Source organism: Lepeophtheirus salmonis, chromosome 14, assembly GCF_016086655.4.
Source record: "Lepeophtheirus salmonis chromosome 14, UVic_Lsal_1.4, whole genome shotgun sequence".
In the NCBI taxonomy this organism is placed as follows: domain Eukaryota; kingdom Metazoa; phylum Arthropoda; class Copepoda; order Siphonostomatoida; family Caligidae; genus Lepeophtheirus; species Lepeophtheirus salmonis.
This window is the reverse complement of record NC_052144.2, coordinates 29,003,574-29,029,216: the sequence shown is the minus strand read 5'-3', so window position 1 is coordinate 29,029,216 and position 25,643 is coordinate 29,003,574. Positions and strand designations below refer to the sequence as shown.

General features: G+C 31.4%; 1 protein-coding gene across 4 annotated transcripts in view; it reads right to left on the bottom strand.

Annotated features, from left to right (window-relative positions):
- Positions 1 to 8,499: 8,499 nt before the first annotated feature.
- Positions 8,500 to 25,643, bottom strand: part of Hr96 (Nuclear hormone receptor HR96) — a 62,456-nt gene continuing 45,312 nt past the window's right edge. For 2 of the 4 annotated variants that reach the window (XM_040724902.2, XM_040724900.2), the window contains exon 7: positions 8,500 to 9,101. In XM_040724902.2, the coding sequence (XP_040580836.1) occupies positions 8,841 to 9,101 (261 nt within the window). In that variant the 3' untranslated portion in view covers positions 8,500 to 8,840. The remainder of the gene's footprint in view (positions 9,102 to 25,643) is intronic. The other 2 variants (XM_040724904.2, XM_040724903.2) reach the window with 1 other exon arrangement.

Below are 25,643 nucleotides of genomic sequence, written 5' to 3'. Positions count from 1 at the left end.
GAACTGTTATGACGTCGTAACCAAGGATTTGTGGCCTCCTAACTCTCCTGACCTTAATCCTGTGGACTATTTTGTCTAGGGCTATGTCAAGAGACATGCCAACAGACATCCCCATAGCCCTAAGGCCAGCCTGATGAACTCCATCAAGGAGGTATTCGGCAACATGGACAATGAGGTGGTCAGAAGAGCCTGCGGCCGGTTCAGAGGCCGCATTGAGGCCGTTATTGATGCCAACGGTAATTATATCGAATGAATAGCTACTGTATACCTATATGCTCGTCATAGTTTTGATTTTCAATAAAAAAGTTAAAAAATGTATATTTTGTGTTGTTTTTTGTAGAAAAATATTTTGGCGACAATTTGATCCCCGCACCCTGTAGTTGTATTTAAAAAAAATAAAGATTCATAATGAGTGCGACAAGTACTAATATAATTGAATATAGAATTGTAAACATATTTTTTGTTGACTTCTGAGTAATTTACGGAAATATACTCATTAAATATTGGTCAGTATATATACAGGGTTTATAAATATAAAAGTTTGACTCGCGCAATATAGTTTCTGAGCGGAATTATAGAAAAACTGAAAACGATATCATAAATTTTTATTGAAGCTGTCCAAAACTACTACATATATTAAAGAATCTGCAGGACGAAGTCGAAAGCTTCTACATGCTCTGTCAGTTTCGGCAAGATTAAGGGAGGCTCATTCCTTGATAGTTAAATGTTTATATTATCGTGGTGGGTCGTTTCATCTTAGTCCAGAATCTTGCAAAGTTGTCCGAACACCATTTTAGGGATTTGTTGCTGGTATGGCATGGAGCTCCGTCTTGCTAACAAATTTAGTTCCAATTGGGTAAATCTCATCTATCCAGGGTTTTTCCACGCTCAAGAACCTGGATGTATCCATCCGAATTAACTCCACCTTATGGGAAAATATGTTGAGGTATGACGTGTACATAGGACCCAATGACACTCAAAATCATGACATGTGCTGGAAATTTGGTCTTGGATATCCTTGGAACACATTCCTTTGATCCAGTAACAAAACGGTCAAAGAATGGGCGAAGTCGACTATTTTAGAATGACAAATTTGGGCGCAAAGTAAATCTACTACTCGTTGCCTTTGGAGTTCACTCTCCGACATTTCTAGATCAAATGACCTAAAGCCAACGCCAGCTGATGCATTGTTAAATTATGCATCCAATGACGTGATTTTCATTGTATATTGGTACTTAGTTTATATACATAATTCCAGAACGTTATTGGACTTTTTGCTTGTTTTGTTTTGTTGTTGTTGTTTTTTGTTTTTTTTGTTTTTTGTGGCTTGGTTTTTTAATGTTTTTTGAAAAAAATCCAAACATTAAAACTGAAAATAATTTACAATAATTAAATTTAAATATGACATTTTTTGTAAAAAAAGATCAAAAATCCACTGCAGTTGACAAAAAATGATTTTTTGGAAAAAGATTTAAAAAATCAAATTAAAAATATTAAATTTTTTGTACAAATATTTTAAAAATCTACAGTTATTTACAAAATAAATTTCAAATATTAATTTTTTTGGAAAAAAAAAGAATTCAAATAATAAAATTTGTGAAAAAATTTCAAAAATCAATTCCTTTTCTCAAACAATTTAAAAATTCACAGTTGTTTTCAAAAAATTTAATATTCAATATATTCATATATTAAATTTTTTGTATAGAAAAACTATAAAATCAATTGTTATTAACAGATAATTATTATTATTACTTTTTTTAATATGAAAAATTAAAATTTCATATAGAAAATTTTCTATTAAAAACAAAAAAAAGTTTTGTTTTTTTGTGTTTGGGGGCTACAGCCTCTCCAGAACATTCATTCCCTGTGGATGCCTCTGAAAATATATGAAATAGATAGATAAAAATATATATAGATATAGAAAATAAATTGGAAATCTCTTCTTTTTTTTTTTTCAAGCTTGTTTTTGTGCTAACAAACCACATAATATCTACATGTAATGTGTTGTAAGTAGAAATTGTATTTCCATGATGGGCAGGCTTAGTCTTTTTTTGAAGATGGTATGAGGAAAAAAATTTCGAGAATCCGACTTTAAAACAGTAAAGGAAGAGTCTATTATTTAATTTTAATGAACCCAATTAAACTTATCTGTATTTCATTTATGTAGAATCTTATGTATAAAAGATAAAGCATATCTTATACATATAGGTACGTCTTAAATTTAGTAATATATACGTATACCTACATATATGGGGCCTTGTACAGTCTACACATATATAAATACCTATTCAAATAATAGTGCGTACCCACTTATAGCCGAGTCCTTGAATTCTTATGTCAATAAATAAGTTTGTAAATTTCACCCTTTATTTTTTACCTTTCAAAAATTATATTTTATTTTTATTTTTGAAAGAGTAAAAAATTATATTTTGATTTGGGATAATGTTATTCATAATTTATCCTTTAATGTTATGTAGAGAAGGATAAAATAATTTATAGCTTTTAAATAAATACTGATTTGACCTATAAAATTAAATGAGTAATATTTGCACCTATGACACGAGTGAACATAAGAACAATTTTGAATAAAAATATAAAAGATTGAGAAAATGAATTAATATATTCTCGTTAATTCATATATATGTTACGGGCAATGTGCAAAATGCCCAGGCAATTTATAAAATTCCCACTGAGTGGTCATGTTACAAACATTTACATTGTCAAGTGAAATTATTGTGGTTAAATTGATTATTAAACCATTCCTTCCAATGCAATTTGATTATTAAGGATTTGATTATGGTACAAATTAATTGCATGCAATTTGATAATATAGTGCAGAGATGTCCAACCTGTGGATCACCGAATTTTTAGGTGTGACCCACTACCCATTCTCAATTTAAGTAGTATTTTTTATCAAAATTGTCGCAATATCATCAAAACGCGTAGAACGGTCATAATACGTACAAACAATGAAAAATATTTCACAGAATCTCGTATTTTCTGAGACTCTAACAGGGTTGTCAGAATAGCTTTTTTAAGTAATTTGGCCTTGAAAAATTAGATTTTACCTTTGTTTTTATTTGGTCTAAAATTGAAATTCATTTTACATAAAATTTTTGTTTTATAAAGGCATTTTTTCAAGAAATTTAACTGAATAAGTAATACACCCATTCAAATATTTCAAGTGGCAATGCGGGTCATTATATTTAAAGGTTAGAATTTCCTTAATCTAGTGCATTTTCATTAAAATTTATATGGTATTCAGACAATCAAGCTACATGATTGCGCAAACTTCATACCAAATAATGTATGACTATCGGGTAATAGTCCGACAAAAGGTTTATCCTTTATCCAAAGAGTGTGATATAATCATGGACAACAAGAATAACAAGAAATGGGTATTCTGTCAACAATCTGTACTTGGAGAAAAAAATTGTTCCATCGTCAGCCTTCAATGTTACGCTTAAGAGCCTTCCAGCGTTGCCATGGGGGAAAATGAAGATGATTGGACGTATCTAAAGTGCTCATATTGACAATCTGCTCAGGATAGCTAAGTGCAGCAAAGAGAAACTAATCACAAGAACAACAACCAAACACGATTATGCAACTCTCCTCAAGGCAGTTTAATGAGACTGAGGTAAGATAGTACGTCAAAGTCTAAGTTCTATGTTTCAACTGTGGAAAAAACTGATTCTCACTACGTCTTGGCTGTTGTGATACATGTAGTAGAGAACGGATGATATAGGTAAGGGTGAAAAAGTATATCTTACTACAGCTCAATGTAAGAAAGCAGTTTGAATCATGCAAGGAGTCAATGAAATTTCCAGAGAAAAGGAAGTTACAATGCGACTGACTGCATCAATTATGTCAGATATTAAGTAAAAATATTTAGGTAATATTAACTATGTAATGTAGGTTTGTTAAAAAAATGAGTTTTTTGAAAATATTAAACCTGAAAAGTATATTTAAATAAGTTTTTTGTTCATGTCTATTTTGAAGGAAGTAATAAAATTTAAATGCAATATACAGCCGAGTAGTTCGAATATTATTAAATAGGATCAATAATTCTAATTTAAATTTTTAATAGATCGTTACTTGTTGCTGACGAAATCCTGACATATCCACATTTTATCACGTTCATTCAAATTGTTCACCTCATTGTTTTATATTTTAGTATTAATAACACATGAAACTCCGGTTGTAGAGGAGCCACATGACGGTCATAAACCACAGCCAAAGTAGGGCATACCATTACAGAGCCCACTAAGTATAATACCAAAAAAAGTTCAATCCCTCGAGTTTTGTGAATAACGATGGTCTTTGATGCTCAATGAAGCTATGGCTATGGCTTATGACCCATTTTTTCGACCAGCAGTTGACTTGCACAACCTGTGGGTCGGGGGGTATCATAGGATTTAAGAAGGGGTCCTTGATACTCAGGATAGAGGTGGTGGTATATTTTGATTTCCTTTGTAGACAAGCAGTTCACTTGCGTAACTTGTGGGTGGGGGGTATGATAGTATATCAAAAGAAGTCCTTGATGCTCATGGGAGCAGTGGCGATGAGTAAACATCCCCCTTTTGGACCAGTGGTGCACTTGTACAACACATGGGCTGGGGTGTATTATAGGATATTGAAAGGGGTCATTGATGCCCAGGGAAGCAGTGGAGGGGGATAAAGATATCTTCGAAGAACACACACCAACTTTCAACCAGAGCGGTCAATTTCTTTCTGATCGGCATTCGTTTGAATAGGAAGTGGATTGATTTTCAAAAAGTGGACGAAAAAGAATTTTGTATGTTAATTAAACATTACTTTATGAAAGGCAAAACGCCTCAGGAGACTAAAAAGAAGCTTGATAAACATTTTGGGGACTCTGCACCTTCGATTAGAACAGTTTATAAGTGGTTTAAAAATTTTAAGAGTCATCATATGGGCACCAGTGACGCTAAACGTTCTGGACTCCCTGCTGAGGTTACTACTAATATGGTAATGGATGACAGAAGAGTGAAGGTTGTGAGATTGTTAGTGGTGTACGTATCTCGAGTTGGAACCTTATTTCCATTAATTTTGTGACCAAATCTGCTGGGTTATGGGCTGGTGCATAGTCGTGATGGAAGATACTTTTTTGTGGATCAATCGTGGTTTTTTTTGTTGTTGTTTGGTTTTCAAACCGTCTAATAGCGAATAACAATATACACTTGTAATAGTTTTACCCTTTTCCAGATAGTCGATGAGGATTATTCCTTGCAAATCCAAAAGAAAGTAGTCATAATCTTTCCAGCCGATCCCTGGATTCAAGAATGCCAAACAGAAAGAAATTGACTGACGTGACTGAAATTTGTTATGTGTTCTTCCAAAAGATCCTTTAACTAAACATAACTTCGATACGCGCCAGTAGGGCCCTTATCAGACTTTGCATGTACTTTTCAATTTACCTTTCTATATTTAGAAAAAAAATATATGGGGATATGACCCATCCCGTATATTCAATAGTACTTTATTTTTGTCTTTATTTATTTCGTCCATTTTATAAATAATAGTAAAAAAACTATCCAATTTATAAATTTGGAGGATGTCAAGTTTGAAGTGAGGAAATATATTCAATGAATAGAAGAAAAAAACAAGTTACTTAAACAACCTTAAATAATGCATATTTTTGTAATTATAGAGAGTTCACTATTGAATGTAACTCTCACGCCCAATTTTATAAGATTTTTTTATACCCCTCCTTAACATATACCTAATACTTATATATTTACTAGTTTTGCATCCTTCCTTAATAGAGCGTTTTCATGAGACGTCAGTATTGCTGATGTGGGGGATTTTTGGGAGATAAACAATTAGGTATATGAATAAAAACCCTTTTTTCATACAGATGAAGGAAAATAATGAACATTTGGATGTCAAAATGGGGCAAACAAATAAAAGGACTTAAACATTACTATCTATAAAAACTTTAGATCCTAATAGGCAAAGGTGAAATTCGAGAGTAGAATGGACATGTTAAAAAAAAGAAACTGAAAATCAACATGGTAACCCTAACAACTTGAAGAATGTTTTGGAGGAAAGAAAGAATCATGCTTATAACATTCCATTAGATCAGCAACAATCAGCTGTGACAATCGAGGAAGAAAAAAGGATATAAACAATGACATTGCTAGTATGAATTCGATTTTGATCCTCAATTTTACTCTGAGTCCAACAAAGAATTACAACTATATCTCTGCAACAAATCCTAAGGGATAGGGTCTTTTATGAGCACACACGAACGTTCAAACAGGTTTTGAATCCATTCAGGAAAGGATGCTCACTGCTCAGGAATTAAATAAGAATGACGACTGCTCAGAAAAATAAAATTCGTTCTTTATACTACCAATTATAATTAACGGGCCAGCTAAAAAACACACCGGATTTACATGTATACATATAGGTATATATCAAAAGTACGCTATTACATCGTTATTCAATATTATTTCAATGCTGTATTTAGGGGGGGGGGTTAATTCAGAATGAAAATGATAAAATTAAAAAAGTTTATAAATTACAGTTTTAATGCCATATAAAAGGACAAAGTTTACTAAAAAAATTGAAACTTCTTCTAAATTTTTATTTTAGGGTGTGTACTAGGGTGTCCCCTTTTAAGGGTGACAGTTTAATTCGATCTTCCGTTGTGTTTTTTTTACATTTATAGGCATTTTTTAACGACTTTCTCTATTTGTAAGGGATTCAGAAGTTTTGGATTTTAAAATTATGTTTTTGCTGTAATGTTCTTTACTCTGTTTATAAAATAAAATAAATTACCGAAGGATATCTAAGCAACAATAAATGTGAAACACAACAAAACCTTGTAAAGGCTAAAAATACGTTATGCCAGGATAGCAAATGTATAATTGAATGGACGGGTGGTTCTTGTTTATCGATGATTTAGATCATGTTTTCCTAACCTTTGGGCCTCGACCCCCCAATGAAGTCGCGACACCGATGTCATGAAGTTGCTAATTGATTTTGAGATAAATGTGAACATTAAAGTAAACACTGTGAAAAATATATTAAGACAGTTATATAAATCTATAGTATGACACTAAATCGAGGGTTGAGAGACAAATTATCGTAGCTCAAAAATTTTCAAAATATTAAATCATCTTATAAGTCTAAAATTTAACGTTAATATTTAAAAGTAGAAACATTGAGACTATCGAAGGACTGTACAACAAAATTGGCACACACCCCACAAAATGTAACTATTCCAAAATTCAGTCAACACAATGTCTGAGCCAGTATTGAACATGCTTGGTTTTTTTCTGTCTTGGTTGCACTACCATTGTTTACCTCCCATCAACAATATTAAATTAGCCAATTTACAACAAGATTTATCTGTGGGATTTTTTGTTATAGTTGGTGGCTAGATTTTTCAAAAAAATGATAAAAATACAGTGCCAATGGAGGCCAAGGCTGTGAGTCAATGTGGTTTGATAGAGAGGCCATTTTTGGCTCAAACCCATCAACAATTATGTATGGAGGGTTGTAGAAATATTTTTAATAACTTTATGGATCATAGCGTTCGTGTGATTTTCTTCTATGATGAAGAATTTACTAAATGTATCGTTAAATCACGAATAAATAATCTATAATTAATAATTGCAATATATGACCATTTATTGTACAAAAAAATGGATTTATACTTATTTCAGATATTTAAAAAAATGGGGGCTATTTCCTCCTTGCTTCTTAAGAAATATTTGAAAGGTTGGGAACCACTAATCTAGATTAATCTTTTTGAGAGATGTACAAGGTATAGCTGCAAAATGAGACTGTTAATTAATTTTTATTTTCTCATTAATATGAAAATGTTTAGTTATTAATTTTTTATTTTCTTTTTCCACCGTCCTTTTTACAAAAGCAAACCATACTAAACATTTAGTAATTTCATCATCATGAGGGAGCAACAAGCTAAAAGGCAGGTCATCTCAGATTTCCTAGATGCTGGAGTTGATATGATGAAGATTACAGAATTGTTAAGATTTATAAGAGACTAGTTATTAAGCTGGTCATGTTGAAAAAAAAATGGAGAAGACCTCTCCAGGATGTCAGAAAGTGGAGGGAATAATTTAATGAGGGATACGAAGTTCTTATTAAATTTGGAGAAGAATATAAAGAAGGATCCGACCAAGTCAATGAGTCGCCTCGCCAACGATTTCTCTGTGGCTCCTAGAACCATCAAGAGGGCTATAAAGTACAACATGGGATTTGTTTCTTTCACAAGCACCCCACACCACCTTCTGACAAAGAGCATGAAAGACAGGAGGCTCGATAGGTGCATGAAAATGGGATTAGTTTCTTTCTGTAAAAAGTTTTGCAAACACATTTTCTAAATGGTTTGTTAACATTATTTTTTTTACCTAAAATTGAAAATAAAAATTATGGATATATTTTTATATACCCATCTCTCGCTGTATATGTGTACATTGTTCCAATTAATTCATATATATTAGTCAATTTTGTATTTATGTTTTATTTTTAACGTAATGTAAGCTTATTTTGAGCGTAGGAAAATGTAGGGATTTTTAGAGGGAGCCCTGATCCCACTCCTCTTTCATATCCACTTTCTGTATTCGTCGTTGTAGTAGATAATTAATCACAACACTTAAAATGAATAAAAAAAACTTCGATAATTCATTCTAGTTCATTCTCAGATACTAATAAAGTCACATCCCCCATAAAATTATGTGATGACTACATAGATGGTTGATATTTAAGTTTATGTGGTGTATTGTTATGGGCGTATATATGAATACAAATTGGACTTGAATCATTAGTCTTTTAATTCTATTTTAAACCTAGTTACTATTAGAAGAGGAGGTTAAGTCAGTAAAAATTTTGGAGTTATTTTTTATCTTTGGATTCAAGTCAAAGATTTCGATCAACAGTGGCTCCATATAATTTTGATCCACTTCTAAATAGACTTGAAGGTGAGTTTCACTCAATCGATGCAAGTCCTGAAGACGTTCAATGAGAGAAAGGAAGGCGGATCGAGCCTCACATCTCCTTCCTTTGTAAAAGTTTTCCAAATAGCGTTTGAGTAGATAGTAATACGTTTCCTGAAATATATATAAAAAAAATGTTTAAATCTAGGAATTCACAAATATTCTTGGCCCAATACTTATGTAAATAACCAAGATATTTAAAACAAAATAAATTTTAAAACGTCGAAATAAAGTATTTACATATCTAAAATTAATTGATCATATAAAATAGACCATTCATAGTCAATAAAACTTTCATCAAGACCTGTGATTTCTTGTCAATAGATAATAGTCTATAAATTGTAGACACAAATTCAGTGTAATAGTATTAGCTCTCATTAAGTCTGTCGACAAGTAAATATCAGCCTCATCAAAAATTCCCAATATTGTCTAATTCTCATTCTACCAAAGAAAGATTTTTTATTAATTATTACTTGGTTCAGGAAAAAAAGAAACCCATCGTTTATTAATCGGCTGTTGTTTTTTTATAAAATTAAGAATAGAAAATTGAGTAAAAATAATCATACCAAATCCCAAGCATGATCCCACCAGCTACTGTTTAATTTTCCGAATTACCACAGTAAAATAACTGATCTCACAAGGTTTTGAAAAATTATATATATTTTTAAGTTTTAAATTTAGATTTAGGTGGAAAATATCAATTCAATTCGGTATTCGTGTCGGAGCAAGGGTCCAAGGAAAAGGTGTGGCTTGTATTAACACATATATTATATTGTGAGCGGGCAATTGGCAGAAAGCATTTTTGCTTAGGGACAATTTGCCGTACTGGAATTTCGTTTCAGGACAATATGTCGTATGTATATTTAGCAATGGCCTTTTTCCAAAAGGAAATTCGGCCGAAGGACCATTTAGGGATTTAACCGAAAAATGATATTTTATATTTAAATTTATATTAACTAATTAAAATTAACCCTTGTAAAAATATTTATATATTGTCTGTATAATATTCCTATACGTCCATATTTATCGATTTTGATTTTTTTTAACTATCGGGCCATTTATGATAAAATCTATATTTTATGTCAAATTTTCTATTTTTAAGGACTCTAAAAAACAAGTTTGAATTTTAATAAATCCAACAATTCAAATTTAGATAAATATTTATAAATGTGAAAGTGTAAATGCTGTTAATTAATAAGTTGTAAAGTTTTAATAAAAATATTTATATTTATAAATTAAATGAAGATTTTATGTATTTTCTAGGTGAAATTAGTTGTTTTTGTTGATAATTATTTTTTTATAAAGTACATGGAAGTCGAATGAACTTTATGAAGAAATCAGTTTTATAGAACTTGACATAATCTGTCGTTAATATATTTTATGTTATCCTTCCATGAGCCACCTTGACTATTTTTTTTTTTTTTTTTAAAGAAAAATAAACTTGACCGGTTTTGTAGTAAATTTCAGTCTACATATAAAATATTTTAAAAATTAATAAAAAATATTGATCGGTCCAACTGTAAAAAAAAATAAGATATACCCCCAACAGTTTTTTTTTCACCTTTTCATTTCACGATTAGCCTGGAAATCCTACAACGGTTTTTTGGAAATAAACATAAATTTATTCACCTTTTCCACGATTAGCCTTTTTTAAATTTTTTTTTTTTCCTTTCAGTTATTTTCAATAATGACTTGTATTTTTTTAAGCAGCTGACTTTACGTATTACAGGGGCGTCCATAGGGGGAGGATGGAGGGGTTGTAGCCCCCAAACCCACACACCAAAAATACTGTGGACACCCTTGAATTATGAACTCAAAAGGGGTACTACATAGGATTTGGATATTTATATAATCAAGGACCTACTTTTTGAATTTGTGTTATTTGATATTCATCATTTATGAGATTACCTATTGGCTCTATTGAGCATGAACAAACTTAAGGAATATTTTTTATCTTTGTGAGCAGAAAATTACGTTGGGGAAAATTACCATTGGAAGATGGCCTGGAGGAAAATTGCCAGTCAGGAAAGTTTCCCTGAGAAAATTTTTATTTTTTAAAATGATGAATGAATAATTTCCATTATAAATTCCTTAATATTATTTATGACAAATATCTAAACATATTTATTTGTTCCAAGCTCAGGATTGGATCTCAAACCAAATCTCAGGAATAGTTTAGGTTGTATCTACATTAATATGTGGCCCGTCAACACAAAAACAAGCAAGAATGATTTTTCTTGAAATTGGGTGTGGACTTAAATTGATTTTCAAATCGTCATTGTTTTGATTAACCACTTGAAGTCATCGCAAGTTGCAATTGAAGTTACGAAAATTGAGCATCATAATACAATAAATTATCAGAATTAAAATTGAAAGGCAATATCGGGATCAATATACATTTCTTTAATCAGAAAAAGGTTCCAAACAATAGCTAAAACCCTTGGATATCTTATTCTATTGCAGCATCACCTGAGGAAGTCCAGGCCACCTTCAGGGCAAAAAATCCGGGATAAAACATATGTTTGGTAGTCGTTGCCTCTGATGGAGGGGATATCGATCCCTTCTTCTTCAAACCAAATGAGAAAATCGGGGTTGAGGTTTACTATAAGGTACTGAGGTAGAAAACTCTGCAGAACTTCTTCAAGGAGTGCTTTGCTGACTTCTGGGACAAGAGCTTCTGGCCCTCTTCCAGTCCTGATCTCAATCCCTTCGACATCAGTGTATGGAGCGTCTTAGAGAGAGCAAGGCAAGGAAGATATCAAACAGAATTGTAGAGGAGCTTGAGGCCAGCATCAAAAAGCCATGGGGCAATATGTCAGCCGATTATATTGTGGCAACCTACGCCTAGTTCTGATCTCGTGTGGAGGCTGTGATAGAGGCTGGATATTGAATTATTCTTCCCAAGACTGATTGCTAAAAGTTTTTCCCAATAACATTTTTGATTATACTTTTCCATTTAAAAGTTATTAAGGTTTTGGTTTTGCTTCTTCATCGTGGAAAATTTCTCTGTCGCACTCTGTACATTTATAAGAAGTAAACAATATATCGGGATTTTCTCCTCTTTTACATTTTTGTTCAAAATTGTATTTATGTTGATGCACCCATATTTCAATATAAATAGGCGCTAACAAATAATTATGGGTAATTTCCGAAGGAGTTTTTCGTTTTCATAATGTTTTACTTTTAGATATTGTTATGCAAAGACATATGTATGTAGATGGTATTTTCATATCTCCATTTAAAATATCTTATGAACTTACAAGGGCATTTTGAGTTCACAAAGCATCTTCTAAACTTTCTACATATATATAGCTATGGATAATAGACATGTCATGTATTCGTTAAATACCTGTCGTATTTAATTGACAATCTTCTTAATGGCTTGAGTTATCATGACAACCCCTACAAATATAGTATATCTATGACAACAATATTTGTACCCATATTAAGTGAAACAAATATATTTATGAGAATATCATTTCTTCTCTCTTTCTATATATATGTATATATATATTTATATTCATAACTTTTATACATAGCATCATTTCACATTCCATCAATGGTCAAATTAATCAAAAAATCAAATAAGTGCATCATATAAGACCATTTAAAAGCTGCAAAAATAAAATCTAATATTTTTTGCTAGTGGATTGATATTCTCCGTTTTATGAATATCCTTGAGTTAAATAAAAAAATAAAAACTTTATAATATAAATTAATTGGTAAATGTTACACCTGCCCATTTGAAGAATATTTGAGAGGTAGTGTTGGATCAGTCCAAGGCCTGATTGCCTAAGTAGTAGAGATTTTTTATCAGTCCGATATTTTTCATCTTTCTACGGTACAAAGTACCGATACGTCAGTCCTAGAGTCCTAGCTATCTTATAATTTTCTTCACTCCTGCCTAGAATTGAAGAATATAAGAACTAAGAAAATAATGAATGATGGCTAGAACGTATAATAATAACTTCTAGTCAACCAGTTCCTTCTTTAAACTTCAGGAATCTTGTCCCTTTGAAAAAGGTTATGAAATATGTTGGAACTTCAGATACTCAAATGACGTAGTCGCTACTTTTTTCACTGCAGCCTACTATTTTAAAATATTCACCCTAAACCAACCCTGATTGATTTAAAGTCAAGTCCACGATTTTACCTTCGCTCAGTAAACATTTCAAGGTGTTGAATTATTAACTGAACCAGCCTGTCTCCACTACATATATGTAATTTTAATATTGTTAATACAATATCCAAGAACATCCATATTTAAGAAGAAATATTTACCTGTCTTTCCTTGTTTGTACTTCTACATAAAGTTCACATGAGCCACTCCTTAATTCATATATATCAATTTGTATTTCAACGTTCTTACAGAAAAATCAATTCATTTAAAAGGTAATAACTCCTCGGATTTCGCATTTCTTTTGTACAATCCGATTATGACCACAGAATCTTATTTAAATCACTTATTAAATATAATATGTAAGACCCGTATTGAGATTTTGTATGAACAGATGTAGACTTTGTAGGTATATTTTTTACTCATATATAAATTTAAGAAATATTGTATGTAGATCAAATCAACCTCTTTACTTTTTTAAACTCTGTCTAATTTATATTTTTTGAAGATATATAATGTATGTATATATTTGATATTAGCAGAACCCGCTGGCTTTGACCCTCATATGTTGTACAAACTTTTTATGGTTCATAATTTTTTTTTAATTATATTTCTGTATTATGGCTAGAGATGTGAAAATTGTAGAAATCCTCTTGAGTGTAAATCAAAAAGAAAAGTATACAGAGTGAGGACTAAACCATGACTAAATTACAAAAACATGATTTTTATTCAATCAAGAAAATAACCATCAAAACTGATAGTTGATATGTGTAAAACCTAAATTTAACTATATTCTAAATTCAAGTTGTCCTCCTTCACAAATAATAACAGCCTCGACACACCGGCGAATAGATTGGCAGCTCTCAACGATAAAAGTAATGTCCATGGCGTACCACGCTGTCATGATGGCAGCTCGGAGATAATCCAAATATGGTTGAGAGGTGTGGCATTTTTCTACAAGGTGTTCCAAACTGAAAAGTGTAGGGGATTGAGGTTAGGGCTGGGGGAGGTCAATTGGAGGCAAGCCAGAAGTCAGCCGTATTGTTGCAGCAAAAGTTTTGGTTCTTCCTGGCTGTATTGGAGGGGACTTTTTGATGTTGTGAGCAGTTCCAATGGAGATGTCAACGGTGTCAACAGCCTTCTCGGCACTGACAACGAAGCAGAGGTGATCGTACACGCTGTACCTTTCTTATTGTTGCTCCGACATTTTAGGAGATTATACATGGGATAAAAACGAAACTTGTTTGTTTTTTCTTTGCTTCAGCTGTCGTTTGGTTCCATAATGTAAGCTAGCAATTAACTACTATTCCAAGTTTTGTGTCCCCACTCAGTAGAATAGTGAAAATTACAAAAATCCTCGTGACTGTAAATTAAAGAGAGAAGTATATTTTGCAACTTCGATAGATGACATATCTACTGTCAGAGATCACTATAAAAGCTTTAATTCTCCTTGCTCGCTTATACTTAGGAGTTTTCAAAATAGGGAGAAATAGTTAGTAAGAACACTAATATCTTTCAGGATATCAAGAAATACTTCTATTTAAATGTATACTCACGAATATATCGACAATTAGAGTATAATAGTTATCAAATGAATGAGGAAATTGTATTAACACTAGAACGATATAGGGATCATGTTGACTTTGCCGTAAAATATTATCTAATATTCAAACCCAAGCCCTTGAAACAATTTCCTTTTATTAAGCATGTGAATACCAAGTATAGGCGAAATTTCGGAGCCATAGACTGATCCCTAAAACAGTTTATGCTACCTCAGCTTACAGTTCCTCTATATTTTTCGTACGCATCAATTTTTAATTCTTCAAAAATGTACTCAAACAAATTAGAATTCATTCTTTTAATCTTTAGCAACAAGTTAATACTTTTATTGTCAAGCTTCAAACACATAGAGCATATGAACATATGAGTAAAAGCAAGGGATTTTTTGAAAGTCAAAAGTTAGTTCACAAAAAAAAAAGAAAATATAGTTATTTATACATTAGTCCCTCAAGATCTTGTATGAAATCATCCTATATATACTTCTACAGGATAGAAGTCTAGTTAGATATGTATATTGTAGCTAAGGACTTAGTTAATATGAAGGAGCGTATTACTTGGCTTAACTACCAGTTAATAAATTCAAAAATTTGTATAAAGTGGTAGCTTTAAGTCAGTTAAAGTAGGTTATATTATGACATGAGAAAGGTCCAGATGAATAGCCTGTTTAAGTTATTAAACAACACGAAATAGCCGCTTAAGACTTCAGGTTTATTAGGGTAGCATGACGTGTTTATAAAATGACAAAGATCCAGTCGAATAGCCTGTCTAAGTTATTAAACAACAAGAACTAGCCAAATAAGCCTTCAGGTTATTAGGTGAGTATACCCTATTTATAAATTGAGAAAGATCCAGCTGAAAAATGTGGACTCGAGGGATGGATTTAGAAATACATCAATAATTTTATATTTTCAGTAATGGGCAAAAAAATAATGTTAACAAAACAAGTAGACAAGGTTTTTGCAAAACTTTTTTCGCTCAATATGGCCACCTTCAGTATCTGAAGGCCATGTAAGAGTTGATGATAAACTCCTCTGACATGTTGTGCCATGCAGTCACTAGCCTTGATGAGGACTTCACATTATGGTGTAAGGTTCCCTCTCCAAAGTGCCCGAATATAGAAAAGTCAAGTGGATTCAAATCTGGTGAGGAAGGAACCCATATCTCTTTTGAACATAATCGAGCCATGTTATCTCCGCAGAACTTTTGGACCTTGACGGGCGTTCTTTTGTTTCTGCTAGCTAGGAGTAGTTCCAGTGGGAGTGGAATTAATCAACTGTGAAAATCTTATTGTCTGAATTTTTTTCACAATTATCCCATTTGCCTTTATTCATGTCAGGATTTTCATGCACCTATCGAGCCTCCTGTCTTTCATGCTCTTTGTCAGAATGTGGTGTGGGGTGCTTGTGAAAGGAACAAATCCCATGTTGTACTTTATAGCCCTCTTGATGGTTCTAGGAGCCACAGAGAAATCGTTGGCGAGGCGATTCATCGACATAGTGGGGTCGCCTCCTTTATATTCTTCTCCAAATTTAATAAGAACTTCGTATCCTTCATTAAATTATGCCCTCCATTTACTATCATCTTGAGGAGGTCATTTCCACTTTTTTTTCATCTTGCCCAACTTAAAAACCAGTCTCTTAGAACACTTAACAATGTCTGTAATCTTCTTCACATCAACTCTAGCATTTAGGAGATCTCAAATGTGCTGCCTTTTTGCTTGTTGCTCGCTCATGATGATGAAATGACTTAATGATTAGTAAAGTTTGTCTATATAAAAAGAACAGGGGAAACAGAATATCAAAAAATTATCAGTAAACCTTTTCATAGTAGTGAGAAAATAACAATGTATTAACAGTCCACGTTTTGCTGCCCTACCCTGTATAAAAACTGAAAAGTTCCATAAAGTAAAATATAACGAAATGTAAAATATACACAATTACCATTTATCTTGCCCATTTTATGAAAACTGTAAACTTAAATATAGTTCGAGTTTGAATAATACTCGACTTTATCACTAGATCTATATTATATTTTGTCAAAAATTCAACAAAATATTCTGTATATTAAAATATATGTATGTGTACATTTAACTCGTATTAGGGCCGAAAAATAAATCCTAATTTATGTAGGTATGTAGCCCTTAAATATCCAATGCAAGTAAATGAAGGACAGAGAAATTCAAATTGGTGATAGGTACCTATATAAAACATTTAATATAATTTCTACGTACTGTATTTTCCATGTAGTGAAAAATTTCGATATCAAATTTCTTATTTTTTGACTAAAGTATCACAAATGTATTTACATTACATTATATGCCTAAGAATATAAATCTTGTAGAAAATATTTGCAAATCTTAAAATATGTACATATCAAGCTATGTAAGTACTTTCTATTATCCAGTCGGCACATATATATAAAAGGATTAATGCGAATTTGAGACCCCAAAATATTTCAATATGTGTGCTCAAATAAGGAAATTAGATAAATTTCATGTAATTTTGGAAAAAAATACTTCAAAGATAATTTTAGTCAAATAATAAGTAACATGAATTGTTTATTTTTCCAAGATTTATGGGGGTTATACACCAACAAGAAATAACTAAGAAATTCTGCATTTAATAATTTCAAATCTAGCAGAAGTACCCCACACTTATCGGATTTATTAGGCGTCGGTAATAACAGGGATTTGTTCGGATGTTATCTTTTATATTCCTCGACGCCTTGTAAATCAAGTTTAAAAGATTGGGAAAAAATAATATTTCCAATAGGAAATTACCTTCTATTGCTATTCACTAAGGCATAATTAAAGGTGTATAAAACATGTCCTACAAAAGGGGAGTGCCGTTTTCTAGTTGCTAATCTGAACTGATTTTTTTTATTTGCCAAGGCCGTTGTCATTATCATTTAATTCTGGAAGACAGAACATCTCAGTTCAAACTAATAAATAGTGTGTGTGCTCGTGACAGACGGAGAGTAACAATAAGGGTCTACTCCAGAGTTATAAGTGTAAGTCCTTGTTGAACTTGGAGAAGAATGGAGGATCGACATTGTAGTAATTTCTGCCTATATTTTTGCTTGATATGTAGTGGGATTTATGTTTATTTCATTCCTCTCACAGCTGCTTGGAGCTGATTTAATAGAGCTACATGACGGCTAAGCTTCTCTCCTCCAAAACATTATTCAAATTGTCCTAATTGCAACGTTCATGTTCGGTTTCTTTTATTTGTACATACTGGACTTTTTCTAGAATCAGGAAATAGAAAATAAATTGTAATCTCCGATTCTCCTATTCCGGTTCGTAAGTATAATTATTTTTTACTTTTCTATGTTAAGAAGAAACAAAAATGAAATATTTTCCCATAAGATACAGGAAGCGACTATTTGTATTTATTACTTTAGTCTTATAATTTTATTAAATATTGTAATAAAATAATTTATTATCAAAATATGCTCGAAAACTGAGAAGAAATGAGAATTAAATCTATCTAGTAATTGGACGTATTCGATTATGTCTTCTACATCCCAAATAGCTGATGGAAGAAAATTCACAGGATTTGTGTTTTTTTTTTGCATTTTGATAAATTATTCAACACTATTAGAAACGCTTTTTCGGAATGTTCACAATTACATATTCTGAGATCATTTATTAGTTTAAACCTGAGAGGTCTGGAGGACAATAACGTTAATATAATTACGACGACCATTCTATTTTGGAAAATCATCAAAAATAAAGAAAGTACTCCTAAAGCTAAGTCGATAAGGAATGCTTTATTAAATGTTTAGAGCTACCTAGCAAATAATATAACTGTAAGAAAACCTGTGGCCGTAGAGGATATTCTTGTTTTTTTAATTTCGGCGGTAGCACGATATAATGAGTTCGAATTGAATGTGGGTTTTTGTAATTATATTTTTCCTCGAAAAATATCAACAAAAAATCATCAAAAACTATTGATGGAACAACGGAGCTCAATGGACAAGGCGCTCGAGAGAAATTATTCTATTGAACTCAATGTGCATAGGTTCATGCCCCAGTTGTTTCTAGCGAAGTACATATACTTTATTTATATGTACTTCAAAGAAGATTATTAGATCAGATGGAGTCAATATAAAGCTATCCTATTTACTTATACTTAACCAGTGCAACTCCATCTGACCAATTAAAAACATTAATATAAAGAGATGTTGTGTAATCAAACCAGAACCCAAATTTTTTCAAAATATTCCATACCGACTTAGAAAATGAGCAATTTTCACACACAAAAAGGTAAAATGAGCAGTGTTTTCCCAAAAATGTCCAAGTAAGCAATTGATTGCTCACAAATCCTAAATATAAGCATGACATAATGCACTAAGTGCATTAGGCAGAGCCAATTTAAATAGATAAATGACCTATGTAACTCAAAATCTTCACTTACCAAAGATGTGATTAATTGTATAGTGCATCTTTAAGAAGACCCATATAAACCAAAATTTTCATATATTGGTTTTATAGATGGTTAGTAACCTTCAAAATTATAACAGTTATTCACGCAAAACAAGATAATAGGCATTTTTCCACTAGAGGGCAGGTTAAATGTCGCACCTTCTAAAATGATTATCATACTGAGTCTGTTTACTCATACCTTACCTAAAGTATAATCTAAATGCTAACATATACATTTGGCATAACCAAAAATTTATTTGGAGGAAAAAATAACTTTTGCCAACGATCATAATGCCCTTCTTATATGTAGAAGCCGTTGTCCCTATTGTGAAAAATTAGGACAACCAATTTTCTCAGACATCTATTTAGGCCAAATTTATACCACCAAGAGCGTTGGTCATTGACATGAAAAGGTAGTAGCATTTTTGGTGATAGGTGCATAAGAACTTCTTATTCTAGGTCCTATAGCTTCTGTCCGATTGCCAGAATCAAACGGTCAAGTTGTTCACTACAGAGGGCATAATATAGCAAAAATAAATAAAATATTTTTTCGTCCTCAAATGAGTTTTCCTTCACTTGAAGGATTTTGTAATTCATTTTTTCAACTCTCATTATAGTAAAGAGGCTTGGTAAACACAATCACCCATCAAAGTCCAAAGATTGTCAGGCCAAATCAAAGTTAAATCTTCACGCTTGAGACTCAGAGATTTCTTATTTTATTGCTTCGTGATCCTTTATCTCTGAAGTAACTGCACATTTGGATGAAACCACTTTAGCTTTACTCATGAGCACTTCGAGATTATCGAGGAATATACAATATTGCAGACAAAAAATGTGCAAGTAATTCCTTTTCCCATTGGACGAAGTTCATATATAATTAATCTCGAATATACGTTGCTAGCCAAATAAGAGAGCTTCTTGCTAATCGATAGTGTGCAAATTGATGATGATCGTATATTAATTTATTAAGCAGAAAGTGGGATTCTTGACCTTGTTAATTACAAGCATTGGGTATGCGATGGAACTCTAAAATACTACTAAATCATATATTCACACATCTTCACAATAAGTACCGTTATAGGACAAGCATGTATAATTTGTCTTTTCGCGTTACTTTATTCTGAATTGTAGGAGATTTCATGGTGAGTCCCTCCCTCCCTACCCCCTATTACAAATGATTAAGGCACAAATTAGATGCAGTCCTTATTTTCATGAACTCCTTAAGTTTGTCTCGAAAGTTCTGGCTCTCGAAATTGAAACTTGTTAAATTACATGTGAGAACAGTCTGAAACTAAACCCTGCTACCCCACATCATCGCTGAGTGTAATTTTGATCAAATCAAGGCTTCAAAACGTTCAACATTATCTTCAAGTGTTCATCCATGTTCATCTAGAGACCGTCACTCCTTCTTTTTTAGTTTATATATCTTCAAACTGGAGTGATATATAAACATAATTTAAGAAAGAAAATACATATGTTAATTTACTCATAGTTGCCAGCCATAAATATGAAAAATAGCTTATGATTAATCTGAAATTCGCTATTTGATTTCACATAAATGAACCGGATCCATGTGCATAATTGAATAAAAGTTAGAGGAATATTAAACTACCCGCTGTTTTCATCGCATAATAAAAAAAGAACATACTCATCATGCACTTCATGTATGAGTACACCAACGTTCAAGTTCTGAGCAGAATAAAAAAGTAGATTGACTATAGAAAGATGTATCCCATCAGCTAAAGGTCCCTCACAAATTTTAAAGTCATATTCGGAAAGGTAATTTAATATAAATCTAAAAAATATATAAGATAATCACATACTTCCAATGTTTATTGTGCAAGATACACATGCATGTAAAACATACGATGTCTACGATGTTTTTGACCGCACTACACAATAAAACAAATGAACTATTTCCCCTATAAAAAATACTTTATGCCTAGTGAAAAAATTGAAAATTTCTGTGAGAAAATTTTCAAAAGGGAAATATGTTCTAAGTATTTACAATTCTAATTCATAGACTGCTATGTAGAACATGTTGTTTATACCTCTTAGAAAAAGTTAAAAAGATGGTGAGATTATTTGTTAATAAATGTTTTCAAATCCAACAAGATTCGAGTCTTAACTTTGGAGTCCAAGTCCCCACTTCTGGTACATAGGAAGGTAGTGGAATGTTGAAGAGTAAAATGAGACACTCATATATAGTGTTGGATAAGTCTTAGACCTACAATCCTAATCAGACTTTTCTATTTCTTCCCCATTCAGTCTTTTTTCTAATTGTTTCGGTTTTTTCACCATTCATCAGTTCCAATGACCGATTAGTTGGAACTTCAGTCCTAGCTATCTTACGTATAATATTTCGAGTATTATCAGTTCTAGCACACAGCTCCTCCTTTAAACATAAGGTATCTTGTCTCTTTGAAGGAGTGCAATGATATCTTCAATAATGATGTGTTTCCCTATTTTATTGAAAATAAAGTCAATCTATTTTGTTCAACAAGGATCAAACTTCGATCAACCTTAAATTTTACTACGTTATGTTCAATAAACAGAGGAACTACAAATCATTGATCACTTTTTAGATGTGCCGGGAGAAAAATAGACTGTTCCAAAACGGGACAGTCTAATGTACCTACAAATAAGATCTATAAAGTGCAAATTGCAAATAAATCTTCATTTTGAGTGGGTATAAATGCAAAAAAAAAGACAAATGTAATTAATTTAACTAGTAAGTAATTTTTATGGAATGATTTGAGACCTTGTTTGATCTTATTGGGACCTTAAGATATGAAAGAAGTGCAAAATAAGTAATTAGCAAATCTAATTTATGAATGAAGTTTCATTCATGTGTATGTAGTTTTGATTCAATATGTCTCATTAAGAGTAATTTGTTTTTGTGTTAATATCATTATTCAAAAGGAGCCATCCATCTCATGAAGTATAGGTGACTTGTTTTGTTCAACTAGCTATACATATTATGTAGGCAGAGTTTTGATTGATGATCTCATTATTTGATATTAGTGTGAATACAAGTCATGAACTCTGGGTATCATATCTCTTTTGTTTTGTACCTTCCATTACCCACTCATTATCATCCACTTCTAACCCTTGCTCTGCCCATTTACTAAAGTATTTACATGTGTACAGGGTAATCGAAAATGAACTTAAATGACTTTGATGCCAATTTACGACATCTTTCAAAAGTCCCAGCCCGATCACGTGAGCCGACAATTGGCCGATTTTTTTTTTAAAGAGAATTGGGACTAGATTTAATTTGGCGGACCAAAAATTTCAAGTATCGAACGACGTAGTTCAATGGATAACGCGCTCGGGAGAAATTATTCTGTTAAACACATTATGTGTAGATTCGTGCCCGGTCGTTCCTCGAAAAGGAAATATACTTTAGGTACATGGACTTCAAAGAAGATTCCTAGGTCAGATGGACTAAATGTAATACTTATACTTATACGGCGTCGACAGTGAATGTTTCCTCATCCGAGAATAAGATCACACTGTTGCCATGATGCTTTAGGTTGTTTAGGAGGTGTTTGTTCCGCTCCACATGGACATCCTGTTACTGTGGAGTCATTAACGATCTTTCCACGTACCTCTTGGAATCCCCCCCAGAGGATTTGATCGCCCTAGACAAGGTGGAGGGAGCCACCGACTTCTTTTTGGCAAACTTGGTCATGGGCATGGTGGGCTTTCTGACGTATAGACGGTGAGCCTCTCACTCGCAACAATCTTGACAATTTCAGGTGTGCTATGGGTGGTGTAAATCCAAGCAGTAATCTGATTTCTTTATAACTCCATTTTGGTTTGAGAAATGATAGAACCGATTGCAATAGCTCATTCAAAAGCTTAAAAAGTCAGCTGTCGCATGAAACATAGGAAATTTACAAATTACATTCACTATACCTCGAAAAATTAATCTATAGTAGTGGTACATCCATTTCGCACCACCCGGTATTGTAATACCATGTAATTGAATTGTTTCCTTATACTTAGTCGCCGAAAAACTAATTATTTTATCAATCCATCATTTATTATTATGAAATAGGATATATTGCTTTTTACATTTTTTTTTATCTTTAGTTATTAATAACTCTCCCTCTAAATTCTTTCAATGAAAAAGGTCTGAGAGAGAAATGAAAAAAATCACTAAGTATTAAAATACCAAAGTTTGGTTTATTCAACAATGGGAAACGTTCCTTATCTGATACTATTTCTTTAAACTGTCTTAAACAAAAACCTTAAAGGTAAGCATATCATTATGAAAGAAAAAAAAACAATTTTGATTGATTAAGCATATTTTATGGCCTTTTGTAAAAAGGAAGTTATGATGTGGTATCCTTTATAATAGTGAATATATTTTCTACACTATACAAATAAAAATATACATAAGAATAATAGTGGAATAACATATTTATAATATATTTTAGGAACGAATATATAATAAAGTAATATTAGTACTTCCAAAACTGAAGTGTCCACTTCAAGCTCACCCCTGATTTCCTTATTACTTGTGAGTCTCTTCTGTCATATTGAAAAACCAGTCGAAGATTATTCAAGATAATCTGCCTCCTTTTTCTCAATATTTTTGTCTGCAAAGAATATTATATTCTACTATTACTTATAAATGGTTCTTGATTGGGAACTGTTAAGGGTTTGAAAAAGTATATAGGTGATCTTTTAACTTCTGTAGACTTCAATTTCATTAAGCAAAACTTAATGAATTTGCAATCCCCAAACTTACTGAGTCTAGAATTTTCTCCTAAACAAGTAAATTGTTTGTCACCATATTAGAATATTACTCCTATGAAGATCTAGAATCTCCACATAAATAAATTAATTACAGATAATTAATTACTAAATTTTTTCCATAAGAGCTAATTATTATTTATTGGTTAAAATGTAACAAAATAATAATACGATTATTTTAGTATTCATTGGATAAAAAATAAAATAGAAAAATAAATATTTATTTTTATGAATTGGACGTTATTTTATGGACTTGTCTTGTTTAGTCCTGCGACTTTATTTTGTATATGCAAATGGTTTTTTTTTTCATTATTGGGATAAAATTTATCTTTTAGTGGTAGTTTTATCTCAAATGGAAAACAAAATATAGCTTTTTGGGGAGGCTTTTTTTTTTTAAATTAGAGTTCAGACTTTCAGCTATCAAATGAAATACTTTTAAACTTAATTAATATATTCGTCTGGAAGCTATGAGCTTTTGAATAAAAAAACACAAGTTTTCAACTTTAAAAAAATAAATATATTTTAAATATGATTTAAGAACCTTTTTACCTGAACCTTCGAAATTTATTCATAGATTGAATCTAGATTTTCAACACCAAGCACTTTAAAAAGCTTTGAATCTTAAAAATAGCCAAACATAAAAAAAATCTATATGTTTTTTTTCTGACGCCATAAGCCTTACAGATAAAAAATAATGCTATATTTTGAATCAGGGGATCAAACTCAACCAAGTTTAGCATAAGTTTTTCTAGATCATTAAAAAATGTGGGATTCTTTTGGATAGTGTAATTATATTGAACTCTATTTTTGTTAAATTCAAGATAAATGACAAATTTATATCTTATTTTTACCTCTGCAAACAAAATTAAACAGTGGTTATGTTTTTGGTCTCTGTTTGTTTGTTTGTTGTCACTACAATTACGGTAAAGTTACAAAACCGTTTTTGTTCTTACATGGTACGAATATTATACCATCATTAAACTTTAGAGATCAAGGTAGTAAAAAGTGTCAAAAATACATATCTAATTGACCATAACTTTAAAACATATTTAGATATATAGTTCAAATTGGTGTCCTTATAAAGGCTTAATGAAAATTCTTCAAATATAAAAAATCTACTCTACAGAGTGCAAATTCTAGTTAGTTTATGTTTTTCACAAGCTCATTTCATGTTTTATACATAATATCCAATTATTTTGTAAATAATTGTTAATTTCTCCATTATACGGAGGATTTTTGTTGGAAAAAAGTATATCTAATATTAAAACAATAATATATATTCTCTAACTAAAGAAAATATTTAGAAAAAATTCTTATAAAGGACATAAATGTAGTTGTTTAAATTTACATTGTAAATAACAAAGGGTATGGCAATAGACCTTCCTTTTCCAAAACACAATCAAACAAGTTTTAAAAATTTGATTTGATTTATTTTCGTTTCATAATGATAGTACACATTTAAAATTTAATACTACACACTTTTAAAAAATATATCAGACAGTTGACGTCCCAGTTTGTTGAATAAACGTAATTTTTGGGTTAACCCAGTGATTTTCTGTCTCTTTAAATAACTTTTCAATATAAGATTTTTTGATAAAAAGATACAAAATTTAATTAACAACATCTTTTTTTCATTACTGTGGATTATTAGTAGTTAAATAATTTGTAATAAGCAATTTTATAATGATCTTACAAAGATTTTTTTTTTTTTCAATAAATAAATCCGTTTTTAATTACTTGATTTCGACAAATCGCACGAATTTAAAAATTTTGTGTGAAAAAAAATCTG